The following is a 21,327-nucleotide window of genomic DNA, read 5'->3' as shown; positions in this document are numbered from 1 at the left end:
TAGTGATATTTTAATGTTTTATAATGTAAATACCTTACTTTTTATTTTATTTTCTGTTGGTTTTGCTGATGGACAGCCGGCTAGCCGCGTTATCATGTAGAAATATAGCTTCATTTTGAGCCGTAAAACCCTTTTAGTAATGTTAACCCTCAACCACAACCATCCTTTAGCACAGTTAGCACCATTAGCGGTGTCAGCATTGCTATTGGTGCTAACTGTGCTAAAGGAAGGTTGGTGTTTATAAGTGAGCTGCTTACTCACTGGGGTGACCTAGGGGGAAACCAGATAGTAGGCACAGTGTTTCCACAACAACTCTTTTGACTTGGGAAGACGTTACTAGCAATAGTCGCCAAATGAGCAGCACAGCTAGTTAGCTCCCGCTAAACTCGGGTGGTGCGCACAGAAACATAAACAGACATGTAATTGGTTAAAAATATTCTCAAGGGTTAACCATTGACATCCATCTTACAAATTTAATTTGTTAATATCTTAACAAATCTCACTTTATGCTTCGCGATGTGCAAAACATTTACAGTAGGCAGCCATTTAGCTAAGTAGCAAATATCTACTCTCTGAGTTTTAAATCTTAAAGGAATAGTTTGTCAACGGGATATTTGTTTATTAATTTTTTTGCCAGAAGTTAGGTGGGAAGATTGAGGGATCAATTATTACATTTCGTTCAAAATCATTTTTTCAATAAGTATTTTTCTTACTTGAAATTGTTTAGAACAACACTTAAATATAATTATTAAAGGACTAAAACCTAACATAAAGATTTATTTTGAGTCTGGGCCATTTCCATCTGCTCCCTTTATTTATGCATGAATGTGTTTATTTGTTTATTTATTTATGTAAAGACAGAAGGGAGGAAAAAAAGAAAACAACTACACTGTATCCCCATATAACGGGGTGCTTTTTTTTCCTTTGTTTTCTGGGTAGCTGCAGAAACAAAGTGGAGTGAGTACAGTAAGTGTGATGTGGAGTGCTGGAGAGCAATTCATTGGAAGGTGCTAATGGAAGTTGAAAAAAAAAACATGTTCAAGTAAAGAAATTGTGATTTGGCTGTGAGATTTGTGCGGAGCGATTATTGTGGGCAGCACTTAGAGTACGAAGCTGAAGAACACAAAGGGAGAATAACGTGTAAAGAGGGTGTCGGAAATGAAGGAAAGGAAGGGAGAATTGCAGGTCAGGGAAGAAGTTGTGCCGTACTCCTGATGCTGACAGACAGCTTAATTATTTCTGTCATGAGAAGTTTGAGGAGCTCGCTGCTGACAGAGCAGAGTATTCTTGGTATCTGGCATCTGTCTCCTCCAGAGCCTCTCTTCTGAATCAGCGAGGGAAAAAACACTCTGAGGGCCGTCCCAGTTGGCTCTTGTCCATGAAACCACTAGACCTTTCCTCACCTCCCTATACTCTCGAGTCTGACTCCATCTCAGGTTTTTTTTTTTTTTTTTCACAATGCACAAACCTTATTGAAAAAACATTCATGCACAAAAATCTAAAATTCAGTATGGTTTTTGTGCCCTACACACATGACTCCAGGGAGCTCTGAGGGTGGTGTGCTTTACTGCTAGCTAGAGAGAGCCACTGTTTGTCACTCAGCAGTGTGACTTTTGGACCCACTAAGCTCTCTGCAGGGCTAAAGCCGAGTCTGGAATAGAGAGGGAGCCGCGAAGAATGGGATCCTTCACGCAGTGAAAGCAAAGCAGCAAAAGGGAAAAAAGGAAGCAGTAAAAGGAGCGCTTTCAGTCAAGCCAATCTCTAACATTTTGGAAAGCCTGGCTTGCTTGTGGCACAGCATTCACCGGAGGAAAGTGGACAGTAGTTACACCCCAGTTCTGAGTGATAGCGCTTTTTCACCCTCCCTTTTTCTCTATTTTTTCCACTTGGATGTTACAAAAGGCCGCTTGTTGGAAGGTGCCACTGAATGGGAGATACGGAGGCCTTTTATTTGCCAAACTGTCACAGTGTTGTATCTGAGAACACAGTGAATGGAGGGGAAAGTGGGAGTGTGTGTGCGAGCAAGGGAGAGGCAGAGAAAGAAATTTCATAAATTGAAGAGACTATCTGTTTTTGTATCCATGGCAACAGAACATACCACTGCTGATCTCTGCATTGTTATTACTCATTACCCTCAGAGCAACAGATTATATTCTAACCTTGTTTATTTCTCAGTGGCATCTCGGAAAAGAGAGGGGAAAAAAAAAGATAGGCAAGCTGTAATTACAATTTTCCTTTGGAGGACAGATGCTCACTACAGTATTACCATCATCTTTCATCTTGTTGTTTTTTTGGCCGATGGATCGTACGCACACCAGTTGGGAATAATGATAGTGTTATATTCAGGAGATCTTTATGTTCGGCTTATTAAGCTGTCGTCTGTGTCGCCCTTGTAGTGCTACATTTTTTGCACCAAGTTATGATTGCATTCAAAGTGCCACATGCTTCACGCAAATTAGAAGTGGCAAAATGTCCCTGCTTTGTGCATGTGACATTATGACCGCTCTCATTTTGTCCTTGACGGCAGTGGAAGTTTTTGGGGCGCTTGGATTTGAGCGGTTTTGACGAGCAGAATTCAAATGTGTTGTTCAGATTTCAGCTCACATCTAGTGGAGAAAGGCGCCAATCCTGTCTGGGAAAGTTGATTTGCAGACGTTGATTTTCTTCGAGTGAGATGTGATGCATTGTCGTCTCAAAATAACAATCATTATACATTCATTTTATATAATCATACCTGACATGTTCCACATACTTTAGTTCAGTTACCTACCATGAATTTATAATTTTCAAGGTCTTTCTGACTAAACTTTTCCCCTTTGAGACCAAACATTTGTTATGAAACTAATATGAAATGCACTATTATACTTTAACAATAACTGCCTTGTAATCATGCTCAACCTGACATTGATTCTAAGTGTGGGCAAGCTAAAAACTATGCCCACACATTCAAAGAAACCCTTGAACTAGAATGCACTGTATATGAGATTATAAAACACACACACTCTCCAGACTGTGTCTCATCGGGATTAATTATGTTTGAAGTCAATTAGTTCCTCAGAATAATTTCTAATTCACATATTGTAGGTGTAAAATTTGCGAGCGAGTACCCAAAGATGTTTAGAGCCTTGGTGGTTTCTAATGCAATGTCCTTAACCAAATTACCAAATGTGAAATCTGTTTCAAGTTGCAGGCTCACAAGAACTCATTAAAGTCGAATATCTGAACCGAGACCGCTACTTTTAAGAAGTGCACCCACTCAAACGATATCTGTCAGATACAGGGGGTTCAGGTAACCACCACTTAGATGATCACAAGGGCATCGAGTGCTGTCACTGTTGCCACTCGAGCCCTTTGTTTTCTAATTTTGAGCAATCTAGCCAGAGAGCTGATGCCTTTGACTGATCCTGCAATCCGAGCCGAGAAGCGCCGTCGGCCGCATAAACAAATTAAAACTGTACTCACAGACGGCAGCTGCATGTGAGAGATTATATGTCTCTTTTGTATCTTTTCAGAATGATTGCAAAACAGGGTTTTGGAGCAAGTGATGATGTGAGAGTGGGTGTACTTAAATGTGACTTTGCTAAGAACGCTGATGATTCTAACCTCGAGATGTCCTGTTGCTGAGTGATTGAAGATGCTGAAAATGTGTTGGAGGCAAATTCATTCCACTTGACTCGATGTTGAAAGGCAGGATTCAACAGTGGTGTTGAACTTGGACACCGCACAAGCGCCTCAAATTAAATCGTTTGACCTCCATATCGTAAAGAAGTGGCAATGTCAGCTGGTTTTGGTGTACCGAGTTAGCCTCTTTGTTGGATAAACCTTTCTGGGTCACTTGGTCTTGCTTCAGCAGATGCAGGAGCTCGATGAATGTCACAAAAGCTGGACGGCCACTATTTCTTCAAGGTCTGCTTCAAACATATTTCTTAGGATTCCCTAATGGCTCATGCCCATTCAGGCTCCTGAGGCTCTTTATTGAACCCCTTCTTTTGAATTTAAGTCTGCCATTTGTTGAGATGGAGCTGGTGGGCATTGAGATTGAAAAAAAACTCTTAAATATGGGCTAAAGCACAGGCCCTAGCTCAAGAAATATAGACCTGCTGTGGTTCCACCTACAGGCCATTATTTACGTTGTAGATGTGTGTGCTAAGATAGGCCCCAGGGAGGCACTGAGCTACTGGTAAGTGGCACTATTCCCGACAGACCAGTAAGTATAAATCAATGGGACATCCCACTGGATGATGGAGAGGGTGATATTTGGGTAACATTCATCACTGTCTTTATAGTACATCTCCACGCTGGCACCATCAGACGAGAGCTATGATGAGAAAGGACAGTCAAGGTTAGTTGTGTATTTCATGATGTTACATATAAGCATGGCACTGCTCAGGAGATGGCTCAAAATAAATCTATTTATATGTTGAAGACACAGACAGCGAAGATGGAGACAGCGTTAATTGCCATAGCAACCGAAAGTCTGGCTTGGGCATTATGTCATAGTTATTGTGGCTTAGAACACAGTGTGACATTAGGTGCATGTGCTGAATGTCAACTCCTGCCGTGCAAGCTGGAATCGCTCCCCCAGCCCTTTTAAACGTGACGAATTTGCCAGGACCCCTGATTCATATGCCCTCTCTGCAACTGTTCCTCGTCCCCGTGCAGATCATAAATCCTTGGTCATACCGTAGGTGAACTTGTCACATGACTCCCTGCAGTGGGCCACTACCCCTTAGCGCAACTGTCTGCCCGCCTGACCGTATTTCATGAGTCAAAGCCCCGCTCTGGAGGCATATAGGGAGATTTATGCATTTTAATTGGATTGGCTTCATGGCCCCATGCTGAGAGCGTTTCTTTGGGGTATAAAGGTTCGGCGCACTGTTCTCTTCACCACTTCACCCTCTCACGCATTTCACAGAACTGGTTTGGGAGATTTTGGCTTCAGACACAGAACGTTATGGTAATGAAGTGCCTACAATGTGATGTGAGGTTCAGATGGCTTGGCCGGGTCGATCAGCACGCGAAGCAAGAGGCTCGTCGTCACGTCTGCTCCTCCTTGTCAGACTGCTCGAGTGCCCAGAAACCTTATTTTGTGCTACGTGCGGGCAGATCAGGGGCAGAGCCAATCTCCTCAGGCATCCGTCTGGAATGAAAAATATGTGTGTTTAAGAAATAAGAGAAAAAATGTAGGAGGGAAAGATTGGAAGACAAATCGAATGTGCGCAAATGTACCTCGCCCAGGTAAGTAACATGGATGCTGTACGACTCGGCCGCCCCTGCGACACAGCGAGTGAATTTCAGAGCAAATTGCGTCTGCCCACTTTAGAGACCCCTAGACTGATTCCCATCATTGAGGCTTGTCGGTGCGAGGTTAGGTGCAGAGGCTCTGCAGATCACATCATTTGCCATCCTGCCTGGGCAGAGCCCTCAGTAAAAGGAAACTTTTCAGCAGAGACATTGTGGCCGGCGACGTCTCAGCCATCATCCACCTCCCAGAACAAAGAAATCATTCCTCAGTAAATCCATCACCCAGGTGTAGATACACTCCCCGCCCTTCTCTCTGTGTTTCTATAGCTTCTTTTTCTCTCTCCCTCTGTTGCCTTCTCTCTGTCTCTGACCTGGCCCCTCTCCAATTGAAGGTGAGATTGTGATGGATAGAGCCTGCAGCCACTGCACAGCTCGCTAGCCCAGGAGACCTTAGGGTCCCCTCAAAATGCGCCGCAGCTAGTACCACCCACCGCATCAATACCTTTTGTAATGCAGCGGAGTGAAAACAGACTTATGTGTCACATGCGCCGCACACCTACAGAGCATGCAAGCACAAACATCGACATCTGTTGCCACCCACTGCGTATGCACCCCTCTAAAGTAAGGGGGCTGAAATCCGCCTTACTTTCGTACACACATACACACACACAGACGTCTGCTCTATATAACATCTTGCCAGCCCCCCCCCCCCCACCCCTCCAACGTATACACAACGGCTCATCAGGCAGGAAAATCAAAAGAGCGCTCTCCCCAGACTCAAGGAGCACTGCGGCTGTTATTGTACCAGAGCCCCTTAATGATCAGCATCTGTTCCCCTCTCTGCTAGCGTTAGCTGAGCTGCCACTAAACAAGGCTTTTGTGCGATACTTCATCCCCCAAGTTTCCTCACTCTAACTTGACTTGGGGGAGGAAGAAAAAAAAGAAAGAGTAAACACCCGTGGATGTTGATGGTCTCTCTCTATCTGCCCCCGCGGAAAAATACTGCTGACTGTGGTCGAAATATGATTTAAAGAGGTGCTTGTTTGAGAGACATATTAGTCATATAGTATGCTTTTGCGGCGTTATTTCTCAACGTAAGCAAATATTTCCTTGGGTTTGTCCTACGCTATGGCTCAGAGTCATACATTATTTGCAGTAGGCTGAGCCTGCTTACACACCTTTGATATCAAACAGCCAAACTGTGCTCTTAAGTCTGGTAGTTAATACACAGTGTCAGTCCTTGATGTACGCACAGTAAAAAAAAGTTTTAGTTTGGCTTTCTCCTGTGCTGATTTTTAACTGCCTGTCAATGCTAATTAAGTGTCTGCCTTTAAGTATACGTGGTGTTCTTCTGTGTTAAAATAATGCCTGTTTGATCTTCATTAGCATTCAGACATAGTCGTCATGTCAAATCTCAAAAGTTCCACCCAGATAGTGCTTGAATCCCAGCAGAGATGACAGTGAGTTGTGTGGAGGTTGGCGGATTTCTGTAAAATTACCCCCACCCTTTCCCCCACTTTCACTTTTTTCCTCCCCTTTTTTTTTTTTTTAAATCAATGCCCAGCAGGCTGAAAAAGAGGACGATTCCTTTGGGAAATTAAGAAGCCTTAAAAGCTGACCAAAGTGCTTGCGTGCAGTAATTATCTCTCTGATGCCCATCCCCATGTTTTACATATAGAAGACACTTATTTAATGCCCACGTCATGTTCTGGCATCTGTCTTGGTGAGTCTGTCTTCCCCCCACTGGTAGCATGGTACCAAATTGTCAGATGACAGTGCAGTCCCCAATACCAGATGTGAATTGCACAGGGAATCTGAGCATCTGCTTTGCTGGTGTGTGCTTGTGCAATGCCAAACCTTATAGAGTCAGATGTACCCCCCACAGCCGTGTCCAATGAATCAAGTGCCCCTTCATCAACACCACCTGCCATCTTCCAAATGTATTCATTTGAATTGATTTTAAACTGGATATTATTCAGCTATTAATAATTTAATAGTGTGTATGCAGTATTTTTTGTGCTGTAAAGAATGTGATGTTCATGTTATTCCGGGTTAATTATTTTTTGGATGAGGGTTGTGCTGTGTTACCTGTGCCTGCGACGGTGGAGTAATCATAATTAACAAGATCCATATGACTGGATTACATATCCCAATGCATTACATTCATTCAAATACTGTGACGTTGTAAACTAGATAGATAACAGAGCGCTGACCTCACAAGGTGGCAGCGAGATGTACCTTGACATTTTCCTACTGAATTGTCAATGTTTGCATTTGTACTACTGCCACTTAGTGAAGCAGTAGCTGGAAGCTTCAACAATTTATTAATGATTGTTGGGTATTTTATTTATTTCTTTAGGCTATTTCAACCATTTATATATTAGTTGAAACTATTTTAAACATCTCAGACAGAATTGCCAGCTCCTTACACTCTGACTTCCGTGGTTGATAGGGATTTGATTTTCCCTAAGCAGTCACTAGAGACTCTCATATCTGCCCAACTCTAATGTCATTTAAGTCCACCGTTGGCCGCACCATGACCATGTCGGCATATGCCTGCAGTGCACCCAGTAGGCGGTGTACTGCACACCATTTGACAGTTACTGTAGCCCACAGATCTGCCACTAAGTTTCAGCTGCGAAAGCGAATCGGCCCATTAAAGGACATACAAAAACAAACAAGTCACAGGAGATTCATAAGACAGAGAACTGACACATTTCTTTTGGGATTAATACATTACAGTCCATGCAGACAATTATTTGTCAACTAGAAAAGCTTCCATGACTTTTGCCCTGTAGGCCGACAGTGCTGTTTGTTTTATCAGCTGACAATTATGTTGTTGCTGCCACTGGTCGACAGAAGACGTTCCCAGCCCTTGCCGTTACTTGTTAAGCTGTGCACGGGTACACTGACATGAAGCGCACTTTGATGCTTGCCAGTGTTGTTAGTACTCCTTATTGGTTGCATTGCTTCGCTTGTCAATGCTTGACAACAGCGTTAGTCATGTCCATAGCGTTGACTGGTTGATTGTTAATCTCCCCACGGATGCTCATTTTTTCACTCATTATCTTAACAATGCCAGACCAGAGTCCGTCAACTCATTCTTTGTGGAGTCGGTGGATTTAAAGGTCTGGATCCCGGCAAAATTTACTTATAGCTATAGCCATTGTAAAAATTCATCCATTTGCTTTAACTGTTTGTCTGTTAGTTTTAACTAAATATGTCATTTTCCGTTACTTTTAGCTAACTCTTTAATTATCCATCACTTGTTGCTAACTATTTCATTATCCATTTTTTTAATATAGGCCTATTTCAATTATTTATCTGTTACTTTACGCAAACTGTTTCATCAGCCGTTGCTTTTAGCTAAGCATATTATGTATTACTTTTAGCTAGCTAACTGTTTATCTGTCACTTTTAGCTAACCATTTTAACATATTTTACACTTTTGAGTAGCTCAACTGTCACATCTTTTCTGCTTGCGTGTTAGCCTTCAGCTGACTTAATATGTGAATATATTCTCTTTACAATCAAACTTAATGCTTTTCTTTATCACATATATAAAGCTACTCCTCAACCTTTCAATGTACCATGCAGGGTACAACCACTGTTTGGGGGGTGTTTCCGTTAGGTTTTGCAAATCAAGCAAGAAAGGCACAGGGCCTGTGATAGGTGACAAGTTGCCACTTGCTAATTAAGACAATGCTAATTAAGCTCCAATCGAACAGGCCGCAATTTTTAGCCTTAATGTTGCTTCTAATGTCTTTGTCTTCATGTGTTTAAGGCCACAGAAGTCAGTCATTCTGCAGATTCTGCTGTTTTCGGGTGTGTTGCCTTTCCCCACTTCTGTCCAAGTATCCCTATGTGCACTTGGCTTTTATGGACTGATGTAAATTCTCTTTCATGGCTGCGGTGGAATCACTGTTGATCCTTATCTCTCCCATAAACCCACAAATTTATTGTCAGCAAAAGGCTTTTTAGTGCCCAAAACTGGCTGTGGTGGCAAATTACTATTTGAAAAGAGAAAATTATCTAAAAGCAACAGTGAGAGTTATTGACCATGTTGTGGTTTGATTGTTTTCCTGTTGTGTTGGTCTTAGACACCTGCTGCCCTTTGGACTGCTCACTTTGTTCCACTTTGCTGTCCGACCAAAATGAAACAATAGGGGGGCATTTTCGATTGATTCACACTGACTAATTCATGATTCATATCTGCCACCTGTGGCTCGCTCTGTAGTGGTTTATTGGATGGCTGAATGAATGCACTTCACACACACCCAAAATATAATGACAGTAAGAGCTTTGGGGATGTCACTGGGACAGAATGGTAATTTAATTGTATGGTCATTTTTTCTTTCTTTTCTTTTTTCGTCAATCTTTATCTTTTCCTGACCGTCTCTAAAATGTGGTCCTGGGTACAATAATAAGAAAAATATTTTCCAAGACTTTTTTTCTGTCATGATCTCAACCAACAATAGACTAAATGTCGTTGACCACTTTCTCTCATCACATCTTTTACAGAACACAGACCCTGTCCACGACATGCTTCTTGACGTCATTACCTGGGTTGGCATCCTCCTGTCGCTGGTCTGCCTGCTCATCAGCCTCTTCACCTTCTGCTTCTTCCGCGGCCTTCAGAGTGATCGCAACACCATCCATAAGAACCTCTGCATCAGCCTGTTTATCGCCGAGTCCCTGTTCCTGGTGGGGATTAATCGGGGTGACCAGCCGGTAAGACTGCCGCTGATGGATACTTACTTTAGTATCAATCTCGGGACCCATCGGCTGCGGGTCTGAAGACAATAAGCCTCTTGGGGTGATGGTCAATGTCTCTAGGGTTCTGGTAAGGTCAGTGGATATCTGGGCTTAAACCTCGTCTTCTGTGTGCAGGTGCTTTCACCTAATCTCTGTGAACATATATCTGCATATGAATGCAGATGAATAACAAAAATCTAATAAAAAGTTCAAGTGTGGTCAGACGATGGCCACTGGGTTCCATGATTGCATTTTGGCCACTGCCTTCCACCTCTTTTGCTTCCTCTCTCACTTTTACCTGCTATCCAGATGTGATTGGGCAATACTACTGTGACTACAGACAGACAAGAAATGAAAACCAAAATGCTTCTGATACAAAAATATTTTACTATTGCCTATGGACTCTCCAATAAAGGAGATACTAATACAAGAAAGTATTCGTAGAATGATCGATTGGTGATGCTAATGCTGTAATAGAAGTTAAACAGAAAAACAGTGTAAAGGAATAGCATCATGTTTTTGGAAAAAAAATACATGTATTTGCTTCCTTGCTAAGGCTTTGGTGAAAAAAAAATACACCACTGACATCTCTGAATGGTAAACTTATAGCTAGATTAAGCAGCTTGTTAGCTTAGCTTAGCAGAAAGACTGGAAACGTAAGGGAATAGCTAGCATGCTCTGTCCTGAGGTAGCAAAATCTGCCCTACAGCCCCTGGACAAGAAATAGTCTGGCACATAGCCCCATTTAAACACTAATTTGTCTCTTATACACTCTTCATGCTAAGCTAACTAGCTGCTAGCTCCAGCTACATGCAGTATTATTAGGGAACTGCCCATTGGTCCGACAGCCCATTGGTCCAACATCCCATTGTTCCAACCATATTAAACCCATTGTTCCGAAGTCGCGTTGTTCCGAAATCATCATGATGCCCTGTGGTTAAGGTCTAGTTAGGTTTAGGCACAAAAACCACTTGGTTAGGGTCAGGAAAAGATCATGGTGTGGGTTAAAATGAAAACAAAAGTGACAAACACATAAGCTGTGAGCCTGCTTCGCCTCAAGCCTTTCCCAGCTGACCCAGAGCCGGTCGCAGCGCACCATCAAGGCAGAAATACGCCCAATGGGCTGTCGGACCAATGACATGGACCCGTATTATTACTCAACCATGAGAGTGCAGTTGTTATCCAACTCAAATGTTGACTTGAAACCATTTTCTCAAGGTAATCTAAAATGTTTGAAGGTGCCAACAATGAAGTGACAAACCTGCTTTTATCGATGCAGACACTCAGCTAGCAGCATTTTCAACAACTGGTCAGTGAGAGGAGCATTAAATGTGTCAAGATGGAAAAAAAATATGAAGACTCTTTTTGCACCTTGGCACAAAAAAGTCTGGAATCACAAAATTTGTCGAAAATCTTTTGGCAAGTACAAAGTCCCCAGGGGCTGCTAGAGGGGCTCCCCGAAAGCTTTGTATTAACCTCCACTAAGGAGTGTTCACCGTCTTCTCTTCTCTAGATTTCAGAGCCTAGAATTTTTTTTTTTTTTTTTTTTTTTTTTGAGAAAATGAAACCTTTGGCGCCCTGCTGTGCTGTGAGTGGTACTTCCCAGAGAGTGCCAGTGGCCCTGAACTTTTCTGATTCTGCCTGCCTCGCTGAGACAAAATACTGAAAGGAAAGAATTGGATTCTCTTTATTCAACAAACACTCCCTCTTGGTCCCCTGGTTGCACAGAAGCAAACACATTCTTGAAATGACTCTCACATACTCAGTCACAACACGCACCTGCCAACCCCGCTGTCACATCCTCACATCTCGATCACTCTTATACTGCACATACTCACAGACGTGAATTCATTTGTTCAACCCCCCCACCAAGCACCTCCTGGTGCAGTTTTTCCAATTTGTTAACACTTCAGATTAATCTGGATTAAGCCGCTCAATACACTAAACCGTCTTCTGGTATAATAACTGTAGTTTGGATGGCATTACTTTCCTGTAAGAGCTCAGCTGTGGGAGCAGGTGGAGGCATGCTGTCACCGCACAGTCATCTTCAAGTGTGTGTGCTCACTCGCTGTAGACAAATGTGGAGTCATGTATACAGAATGGCGGAGGGCTTTATTCCACCTACACCTCCTCGCAATCATGCCATTTTTGCTTGCTAATGAGGCAGAGTACACAGCTAGCTTTGCTTTCTGAGGTTGGGGGAAAAAAAGCTGGAGTGATTGTCTGAGCACAGTATGAAATGAGCTGTGTCTGTGAATTTATAATGGGGTCAGACACTGGAATATATCTTACTGCTAATACACTTTTAATTTATTCAATATTGTTTTTGGCATATTATTCCAAGCATGCTGACAGTTCATAGCTGTGGTGTAAGTTCAAGTGAATTTTGATTAATAGAAATAATAAATTCACCAAGAAATAAATTACATGTCCTTACTTTTCAGCCTCATATCTATATTTTGCTCTTCAAATATCACAATACCTATCAGCGCCAAAACTCCAAGGCTACAGTTTAGCTAAGCAAGGCCACTTCCCTGAGAAGTTAAAGATAATGCTTGGGCCCTACACCTTTCCCTTCCATAACATTTTATGGGTCTGATTCACAGCCCGGCTCTAAGATCACTCTCCTGGACTGCAATTAATGTCCACTCAACCTTTTAGTTATTTAATTGAATCCATTTCAGTGACAAAATACGCTAGTTATGTTCAACTGTGCCAATAATTAGATCAATCCATGTAAGCACTGTATCTTATTATTCTTAGAAAGTGTGTGAGCATGGGCATACATGCGATTGACAGTCTGTCGTAATCCAGTCTTGTCTGTACGTATCTCTATCAGCTCAGGAAGTGTGTAACTACATTATGTGCTCGCACCTGGCCACAGTATAAAATGCAGCAAGCTCCAAATGGCTCTTGGACTGTTGACTTTGCTTCTTCATATCTCTCTTTCATCCATGTCAGCCACAGCAAACAAGACCACATGGGCTCAGTAGCTGCAGCGCTCTTCTGCCAGTCACTACAGGCAAACATCCAATCACGTCAGCCAAAAAAAGCTTAGCAATGCTAATTGTTGGGAAGACACAAACATGCAGAGGTCAGAAAATGCTGCTCAGCTATAGTCACTTGGATGACACACTTTGCAAGTCATATCATGCCCTCCAGCAAGGCATTTAATCCTTCAGGAAAACAGCGAAATGCCCCCAAACTGATTTGATCTGAATATGTTTTCCGCTGTGAATGCTCACATCTCCCTTCCTTTTTCCACTCCCTCTCTCTTTATCTCCCCCGTTTATGTTTGTGTCTGCCGCTGTAAACCCTTCCCAGATTGCTTGTGCCGTCTTTGCTGCCCTGCTCCATTTCTTCTTCCTGGCGGCGTTCACATGGATGTTCCTGGAGGGCGTGCAGCTCTACATCATGCTGGTGGAGGTGTTTGAGAGCGAGCACTCACGCCGACGCTACTTCTACCTGGTTGGCTACGGGGTCCCGGCGCTTATTGTGGCCGTTTCTGCTGCAGTGGACTACCGCAGTTACGGCACAGATCGAGTGTGAGTACATGTGGAGTAATGTGGAGTTATCTTGTGAGCACATTAGGCTTCACAATCTGAATGCTGCAGAAGAAGGGGCTTTTCTTTCTGCATGTAATCCACAAAAGATCACGTGATGGTACCTTTTTGAGACAGTGCTACACAAAGTAATTGCTTTGACATTCATTCTTTGCATGAGTAGAATTCAGCCTCATGCATTACTGTTGAGTGCACAGCTTCCTAGAAAACATGCATTAAAGGGGAATTCCACCAATTCACACCAAGCTGCATTTACTAATCTTAAAGTGTACTATTTAGTGAGCCTGTAATTAGAACAGTGAATGTCTTCTGTCGCTCAGCAGGAGCTTTGTCGAGAAAATATTACTTCCACAGCTTTGGAAAACAATGTACAATCTGTGGATTCAGTCGACACCCTGATGTGGTGGGGAAACCAGGTGGCCAAAAAATACCCCAACAGGCTTTCCTTGCTGAACCCCGCCATTCTGTGTATATCAGCTGCAGAAACCCTGCTAACAATTTGACAACTGTTTGTGTTGCTTTGAGGGGCTTTGACAATCTCGCAGATGACGCTCCAATAGCTCTTGCTCATCATCAACTTTTAATGAAGCAGAACGCTTGCTCAAGCTGCGTACATTTCCCCGCTGCTGAATTGACACGGTTTTGACAGTGAAAAATGCTAACTTCAGGAGATAGTATTGCTGGATGAATGGCGTGTTGTTGTCGTTAATGTCTTCAGCATTTTAGGATGCACAAATTACAGCGCGGGCACGGAGAGATTTAGAGGAAGGGAGGAGGGGGAGGGAGTATGAACAGGGAGATGGAGAGTGAAAGAGAGAGAAAGAGACAGGAGATTAACAAAAAGATGGGGAGAGACAGAGACTGCCTTTTTGTATTTCCTGCAGAAGCTCCATAAGCCCTTTCCTCGGAAATACAAAGTGGTCTATAAAGCAGTGTAATGCCAAGCTGAGGATCTCCCCTCCATTTCTCTCTGTTAATCTCAAACCCATCTGAAAATAATGAAGACCGGCATCAGCAGTTTGCTTCAAGGATGTTTATCATAAATGGCACACACACTCTGCCACACACAACGCAACCAGTAGACAGTGCATTTGTAGATCGGCGGAGCCATAGTTCTTAGTGATGGATGAGGTGATAGCTGCCACCGCCTGAGCCTTGGCATCATGTGAATAATTAAAGCCTGCCACCAGTGGAACAATTATACGCGGCCATTGAAGGATGAGGGAAGGGACAAGACGTGACACGTGGTGAATAGCAAAAGGTGGGGGAGGGCACGTATCCCCGCCGCAAATTGATTTTGGGACCGCAGCAGCGTTATCATGGGCGGTCTCACTTTGAGCGGAGATAGCCAACAAGTTGCTGTCAAAAGTGACCCAGGTTTAGTAGATAGCCAGAGCTATGCCCCAGTGGCTCATAATAACTGAGCGCATTAAAATGTCCGCAGCAGCCTGAAGGTCAGCGAGCTTGTGAAGTCACCTGTTCAGAGTCTGAGATCAAAAAGGAATCCCTGAACCCAGGAAAGTAAAGGATGGCTTCTATTCAATTACTCTGAGTGATTACTCTGAATGTGCCCTTGAGCAAGGCACTTCACTCCTCTCAAGTCCAGTGAAGGGGTCGAGTGGTCAGCAAAACAAGGATATGATCCTGTCTGATGCCTCCAGTTTAATGAAAGTAATACATCAAACCAGCCATAATCTCAGGGGATAGAATTACCTTTTTTGTTTCAGTAGTCCAGTCTGTTCCAATGAGGACTTATTATAATGCTGGGTAATGTTAAAGGTTCCCTGTGGAGTTATTATGTCTTTAAATACACTTAAGTTTACATGTTTACATCAGTTTCATTTTTAGGGAGCTGTCATCCATCTTTATACACAGGCTATGATTGAAACCTGTTCTATTTATAATCAGAGGTACCCAAGCTAGCAAGCTAACCTGCTAGCACGTTTACTGCCAGTTCACCACAATTGGCTGTTGTTATCTTAAGACCTTAATAGTTGTAGGTTTGGCTATGTAATTGTCAACAGACGCACACATAAAATATTTGGAGAGATTCTTTTGTAAATAAAACTTTAATACAGAGATTCAAGAAAATTAAAAAGGTGAAAGTCACATTTTCAAAGGAGGTTAGCATGCTACAAGTCTTTAGCTATAATGTTTTGTTTCTCTCATTGTTGTGCTTTTTTTTTAATTGTCGCAAAACAAAATAAGCTATGCTGCGGTTTTTCTCAAGGGCAGTTGTGTTATGGGCATCTTCAGTAGTTAGCTTCTTACTGTAAAGTAGCCTAAACAAGTTGGCAAGGCTATCAGTAACTAGCCTACTGATGCTACTGTATATAAAGATGGACAATGCGTCTCCACATCCTCCCAAGCCAAGACAGGGGTGATATAGCCGCTGCCACCTTGCACTAGCAATGTCATTTGGAGCCAGAGACTTTGCAGTAGCAATATCAACAGTATCAAGCTCCCAATATATCTGTCCAGCCAATCGCTAGCAGCTGCAAGTACACTGATTGGGATGTGTCAGCAGACAATTCTAAAGTGCAACACACACCGCCGCCATACGCCGCGCGTCAAAACGCCCGCCTCCATTATATTCTATGAACCAACCCACACTGGTGCCGGCCGACGCGCCGCGCTGCTCTGCTTCAGCCCACTGCTCTATTTCCAGTGCGGCCGGCGCTCATGGCGGCGCTGCGAGAAAAGCCTTTTATGTACGTCTCGTCTCGTAGGGTCAACTCCAGTTGTTTCAAATTTTTAATAAGACGACTTTGATAAGAAACTCACCCATGAAATTTAAGTTGTTGTTGCCTCAAAGTTTTTCCTCTTCTTCTTCTGTTACTAGCAGTTGGCAACCGTTGGCAACCGTTGGCAACTAGTGTAGGTACAGCCACCTAGAGGGCTAGGGTGGGAAATACATGTTGACGGTGCCGCTGCGCGCCACTGCCGGTGTGTGTTGGGGGGCGGCCCTTGACGGCCACAGCGCCGCGCCGGCGGCAGTGTGTGTTGCACTTAACACCACACCCCCTTTTTTGTAGCATTAAATAGTTAAAACCAAAACAGAGATTTGAATATACATACACATGATAAAAAAACTACCTTACATGACAGAAACCATCCTTGGGAAAAATGTGAGTTTTACTTTGATTTTTTAGTTTGGCCCATAAACTGTATAAATAAGGTTTGGCCTATGTCCCATCCGTTAACATGGAGCGGATGGGGTTTATGACCTGTACTGCCGCCAGCCACCAGGGGGCGATGAAAATGTTTTTGCTTCACTTTTGGGAAGTGTCATGTCGTCCATCTTTATCAGGCCCCAGGAAAGCCACTTATCCTTGCAGCAGATGTTTCCCAGTGGCCACTTGCAGTATTGCAATGAAAGGTTTTATTTTGTAGAACATTCCTCAAGCTGAGAAAAGCATTTTAAAAGTCTTTGAAGTCATCACAACATAAAATCTTTGAGCCTAACACAAACTCGTGGATAGGGCTAGCGGGAGAAACACTACTGCGCATATTAAGTGGGCCGCATTACCACAGAAGTAAAGCCAGAAAATCGAAAAAAGTTTGGGCTTATGCACCAGGCGAGCAACTCCATTGGAATGAGTAGGTGCCATCTTGCCTTCTGGTATCTTGTTATTATTAAAATCTACGATCTTTATATAGAGTCGATGGACTGTCTCCGTCTGTCATGTGACCCTGGCTTTGATGTTAGCTTTCCCCATAGAATCTCTCGCTATTATTTTCTTTGTCATCTGTCTTGCCTTCTGCTGGCTGATTGCTACATTTTTTGTTGCATTAGCTTAAAACCACTGACAGGAATTTATACAACAACACAAGATACAAACAAAATGGAGAGCTGCTCACCAAGACATTGCTCCATAGCACCAAACTTCACAGAGTACCTTTAATAGTCGTCACCAAACACCATGCACAAGTTCTAAAGGTCATATTTAAGGTCGAAATGTTCTTCAGAGTGAATAAAAAGGCCCTGAGTGACTCCTTGGCTCAATTATTGCATACTGCCTTACTCAGTCACTTGGTCATCAGCTCACTATCACACCAATGAAATGACTATCTCTGTTGCAAAGACGTCTTTGCAGATTAAGCTGCCTTGGCTCAAAGGACAGCCTGTCGCAGATCGCTGCAGATTGGTGCCACAAATGCCAGAATAGTCAGCGCAAGCTGTTGGCACGAGCGCGGCTTGTGTTTTGACTGGCACACGCTTCTGGTTTTTATTGCTCGGTTACTAATGGAATAGTGCACAAAGTAGCATATCAGGAGGGGAGGTAAAACTAGATGTGCTCCAAAAAGCCAAACACAAGCGTGACACAAGTTGAGAAGGGGAGGTAAAAGAGGCAGAAAAAAAATGACAGCCTGCAGCTCCCACCGCCCACCACGTCTTTAAATCTCTCCATGATCTGAAGAAGAAGAAGGCAAAAACGAACAATGGAACCTTCAGCATAATTTATAACCGCAACGTTCGGAGCATGTGCTTTGATGGGCTGCCAGGGTTCTGTGCATGTTGCGCGTCTTTTGTTTGGGCTTGTTCACTTCTTTATGCATCCATATGTGTTTTTTCTGTGTTGTCTCCTCTCATCCATTGATATCAGCGAGGGGGAGACATATCAAGTCCCAGGAACAACAAAGGACCACTCAATATTGGTCCTGTCACTTCTCATACAGTATTCTCTCTCGTACGTGTGCGAGTGCTTTGGTGACAAAAAGTGAAACATGTGCAAAACTTGTCTGTTGCAGTTGAGGTTTTTAGCCTGAATTTTCAATTTGTAGGTTATATTGCTGTAAATACTGTTTTCACTCGCAAAGAGGAACCACAATAGCAGTCATCCTATCATGCATGATTGTATCTTGCTTTGTGTTGCTATCAGAACACGTGTTTTGGAAGAAAAGACACCTAACCTTTCAGCGGAAATTACATTTCAAAGCAGCATGCCATATTTAGAGACATAATTTTTACATGTTTGCCTTCACACTTTTTACCACCGTCACTGTCTAAAGCCCAGTGGTGTGTTCCTCCAGTGCCCGATACTGAACAGTTCAATTTGCCTTTGAATGCTATTGAATTCCAGCTGATACTCTGCCACTTCCATTTCCCCCCCGCTGTCAGCGTGAATGACAACACGCCTGCATGAACTGTAATATTCCAGTAGCCAAAAATGGAGGCGTCTATCTGCTGCAGCAGCGGAGATTAAAAGATTAATAATTCAACCAGAGGTCATGAATCAACTTTTTTTTTTCTTTCTTTTTTTTTCTTACCATTTCAAAGGAGCGCTGCCACCTTCCACCAGCCCTGTTGCTTCTGGCCTGCATTTCGTTTAACTCGGTGAAGGAGAATTGACTATATGTGCTGTTTTGATATGAAGTGTCAGGTCAGGAGAGTGTGTTATTTAATTATTGACATAATTACAGCAGTCCTAGAGAGTCATCGCAGTCAACGTGAACATGTAAGACACTTTGTTGAGTGCTCAAGGACTGTGTGTGGCCACGTCTGTCAGGGTCAAGGTCAATCCAATTCCTTTCAAGTGATACAGCTAGGATTCAATTGAGTACTAATTGAATCATCCATAAATTATCATCTGTAATGGTGATTTCCTACCTTAACTTGACAAATTGAAACAGAATCCAACTAAAGTCTGGTCACTCCCAGCCTGTGCGGTACATCCCCTACAGTTTTAGCTCAATCCCACCTCTGTTTTTTTTTTCTTTAGCTTTGAAAGTACACCTGTTTGGCTATGAAAGCCCATCATTATTGCTGCCATTGACACTGAAAGCCCCCTTTCCTCCAAATTCTTACTGATGGCCATAATTCTTCGAGCCCCTTGCGGCAATCTATGTTTTTGAAGTGCCTATTCCTCTGTGTCACTCCAGCCTCCTACTTGATGTATATCCCCTGAGCAGGAGTATAAAGCCATAACCTCAAATCTTTCTCTCTCTCTCACCCCCTCCTCCTCCTCCTCCTCCTCACTTCCTCTACTTATTCTCACCACCCTCTTTCTCACTTCATATCCCCTACTCCCCTCACTCTATCTCTTTCATTGCAGTTGCTGGCTTCGCCTGGACACCTACTTCATTTGGAGTTTCATAGGACCAGCAACCTTGATAATTATGGTAAGCGTACCTCACCCCCCTTCTGCTCATTAACCCTACTTAGCCTGCGGGTCGTCGCTTAAGTGGTCCAGCGAGATCCCTTTTTCTAGCTCCTATCCTCCCTCTTTTCTCTGCCCTGTTGAGCATATATGCCACCGGCGGGCACGGAGCCGTCCAGAAAAACGAATGAGGGGTGTAGAGAATATATTGCAGTTTGTCACCCCGCTGCAGTCACCGGCTGAGACAGTTTTTGGGGGGATGGAGCTGGGGAGAGGGAGAGACATAGAGAAAGAGAGTGAACTCTGCTCAGTATGCAGTGTTGGAGTAATCCGCACTGCGATTATGATTGATTTTGTTCCCGTTCCAACTCATACTCCGCTACCTTTTTCCCATCTCCTCCTCGCAGGCACACACACAGCTCTGGGTGCGGATACATAAGGAGGACACACACACACACACACACACACACACACACACACACTGTCTGTGTCTTTCCCAACTAGGACAGCCCCAATTTTCTAATAAAATATCTCATTTATTGATCCAACTGCTTTTAATCGGATGTGAGACTGATGTTCATCTAAGCATTTATGCTAATGCCAAGCTGTAAATATTGCCGTTTCACAGGAGGTCTGCTCTTAATTTGCCAAGACACCAGTCAGCCATCATAATAAATATTCGGAATCAGTAAATCAACTAATAAATATCCTCAACAAGTAGAAAATGTGACAATATTCTTGTCCCACAGGACCCCAAATGTGAAAACTCTTAACACAACTGTTAATGCCCAGCTGGATGCTAAATCCAAACACACATAATGCACTTTCACGCTCCAGTTTTGTGCAATCATTCACAATGTGTGCCTCATGACTCACGCCTTTCTCCTTTCCATTTACAAACAAGAATATCTGTGTTGGAAAGACTGCTAGAGCTCAGATCCAATTGTACCCCTGGGATTTTGGTGAGGGTTGAGGCAAAGATGCATTTTAAGCAGTTAAAAAATTTCCCTTCTTTTTAAATACTCACCTCTTATTAGTTTAATGTGAACTGTAAACCACAGTAAAGTAAGTGAAAGCTTGCTAATTGCTGTAATTTTTGAGGAGTCCTTCTGAAAAGACCCCCATGCTGCGACCAGATTTGACTCATTATCTATTTTTGTGATTACCGACTCCAGAGAAACAGAAAATAATGAGATACACCAGAGTGGGTCTGTCACATGTAATTTTTTTTTTTTTTTTGGTATTCAGCAGTCACACACAAGACATTTTTTAATTTATTTTTTTCTGACTAATTACAGTGTGTTTGGCAAACGTAGGTGCAAAAGTTCAACTCATTGAGATGTGCTTGACTCAACTTCTGTGTTTGTTTTCAAGTTTTATTTCACAGTTTGTTTTTTGAAAAGGAAATGCGGCATGTAAAGAAAACAGAGCAGGAAGGTAAATTAAAAAGTGTCCCATTTTATAAATAGGGCACATCAAAGTAAAGTGAAATTATACTGAAATCTTTTTTAACTGCAACACTTTTGTTTTTGCTCCCTTTTTTCACAGGTGTTAGTTAAAGATCTAGGACTTTTTTTATGCACTCAGTAGATATATTTCTCTTAAATTTGGTTGCAAATGTGTTAAAATCAGTGAGAGCTTCTCCTTTTCTAAGATAATCCATC

At 42.9% G+C, this 21,327-nt stretch overlaps 1 protein-coding gene across 10 annotated transcripts in view; it reads left to right on the top strand.

Annotated features, from left to right (window-relative positions):
• Positions 1-21,327, top strand: part of LOC117246452 (adhesion G protein-coupled receptor L3) — a 322,005-nt gene that overhangs the window by 273,580 nt on the left and 27,098 nt on the right. For all 10 annotated transcript variants that reach the window (XM_078164394.1, XM_033610365.2, XM_033610368.2 and 7 more), the window contains 3 exons: positions 9,766-9,975; positions 13,324-13,544; positions 19,619-19,685. In XM_078164394.1, coding sequence (XP_078020520.1) covers positions 9,766-9,975; positions 13,324-13,544; positions 19,619-19,685 — 498 coding nt within the window. The remainder of the gene's footprint in view (positions 1-9,765; positions 9,976-13,323; positions 13,545-19,618; positions 19,686-21,327) is intronic.

The sequence above is a fragment of the Epinephelus lanceolatus genome, chromosome 22 (genome assembly GCF_041903045.1).
Source record: "Epinephelus lanceolatus isolate andai-2023 chromosome 22, ASM4190304v1, whole genome shotgun sequence".
Lineage (NCBI taxonomy): Eukaryota > Metazoa > Chordata > Actinopteri > Perciformes > Serranidae > Epinephelus > Epinephelus lanceolatus.
This window is presented reverse-complemented; position numbering and strand designations above follow the sequence as displayed.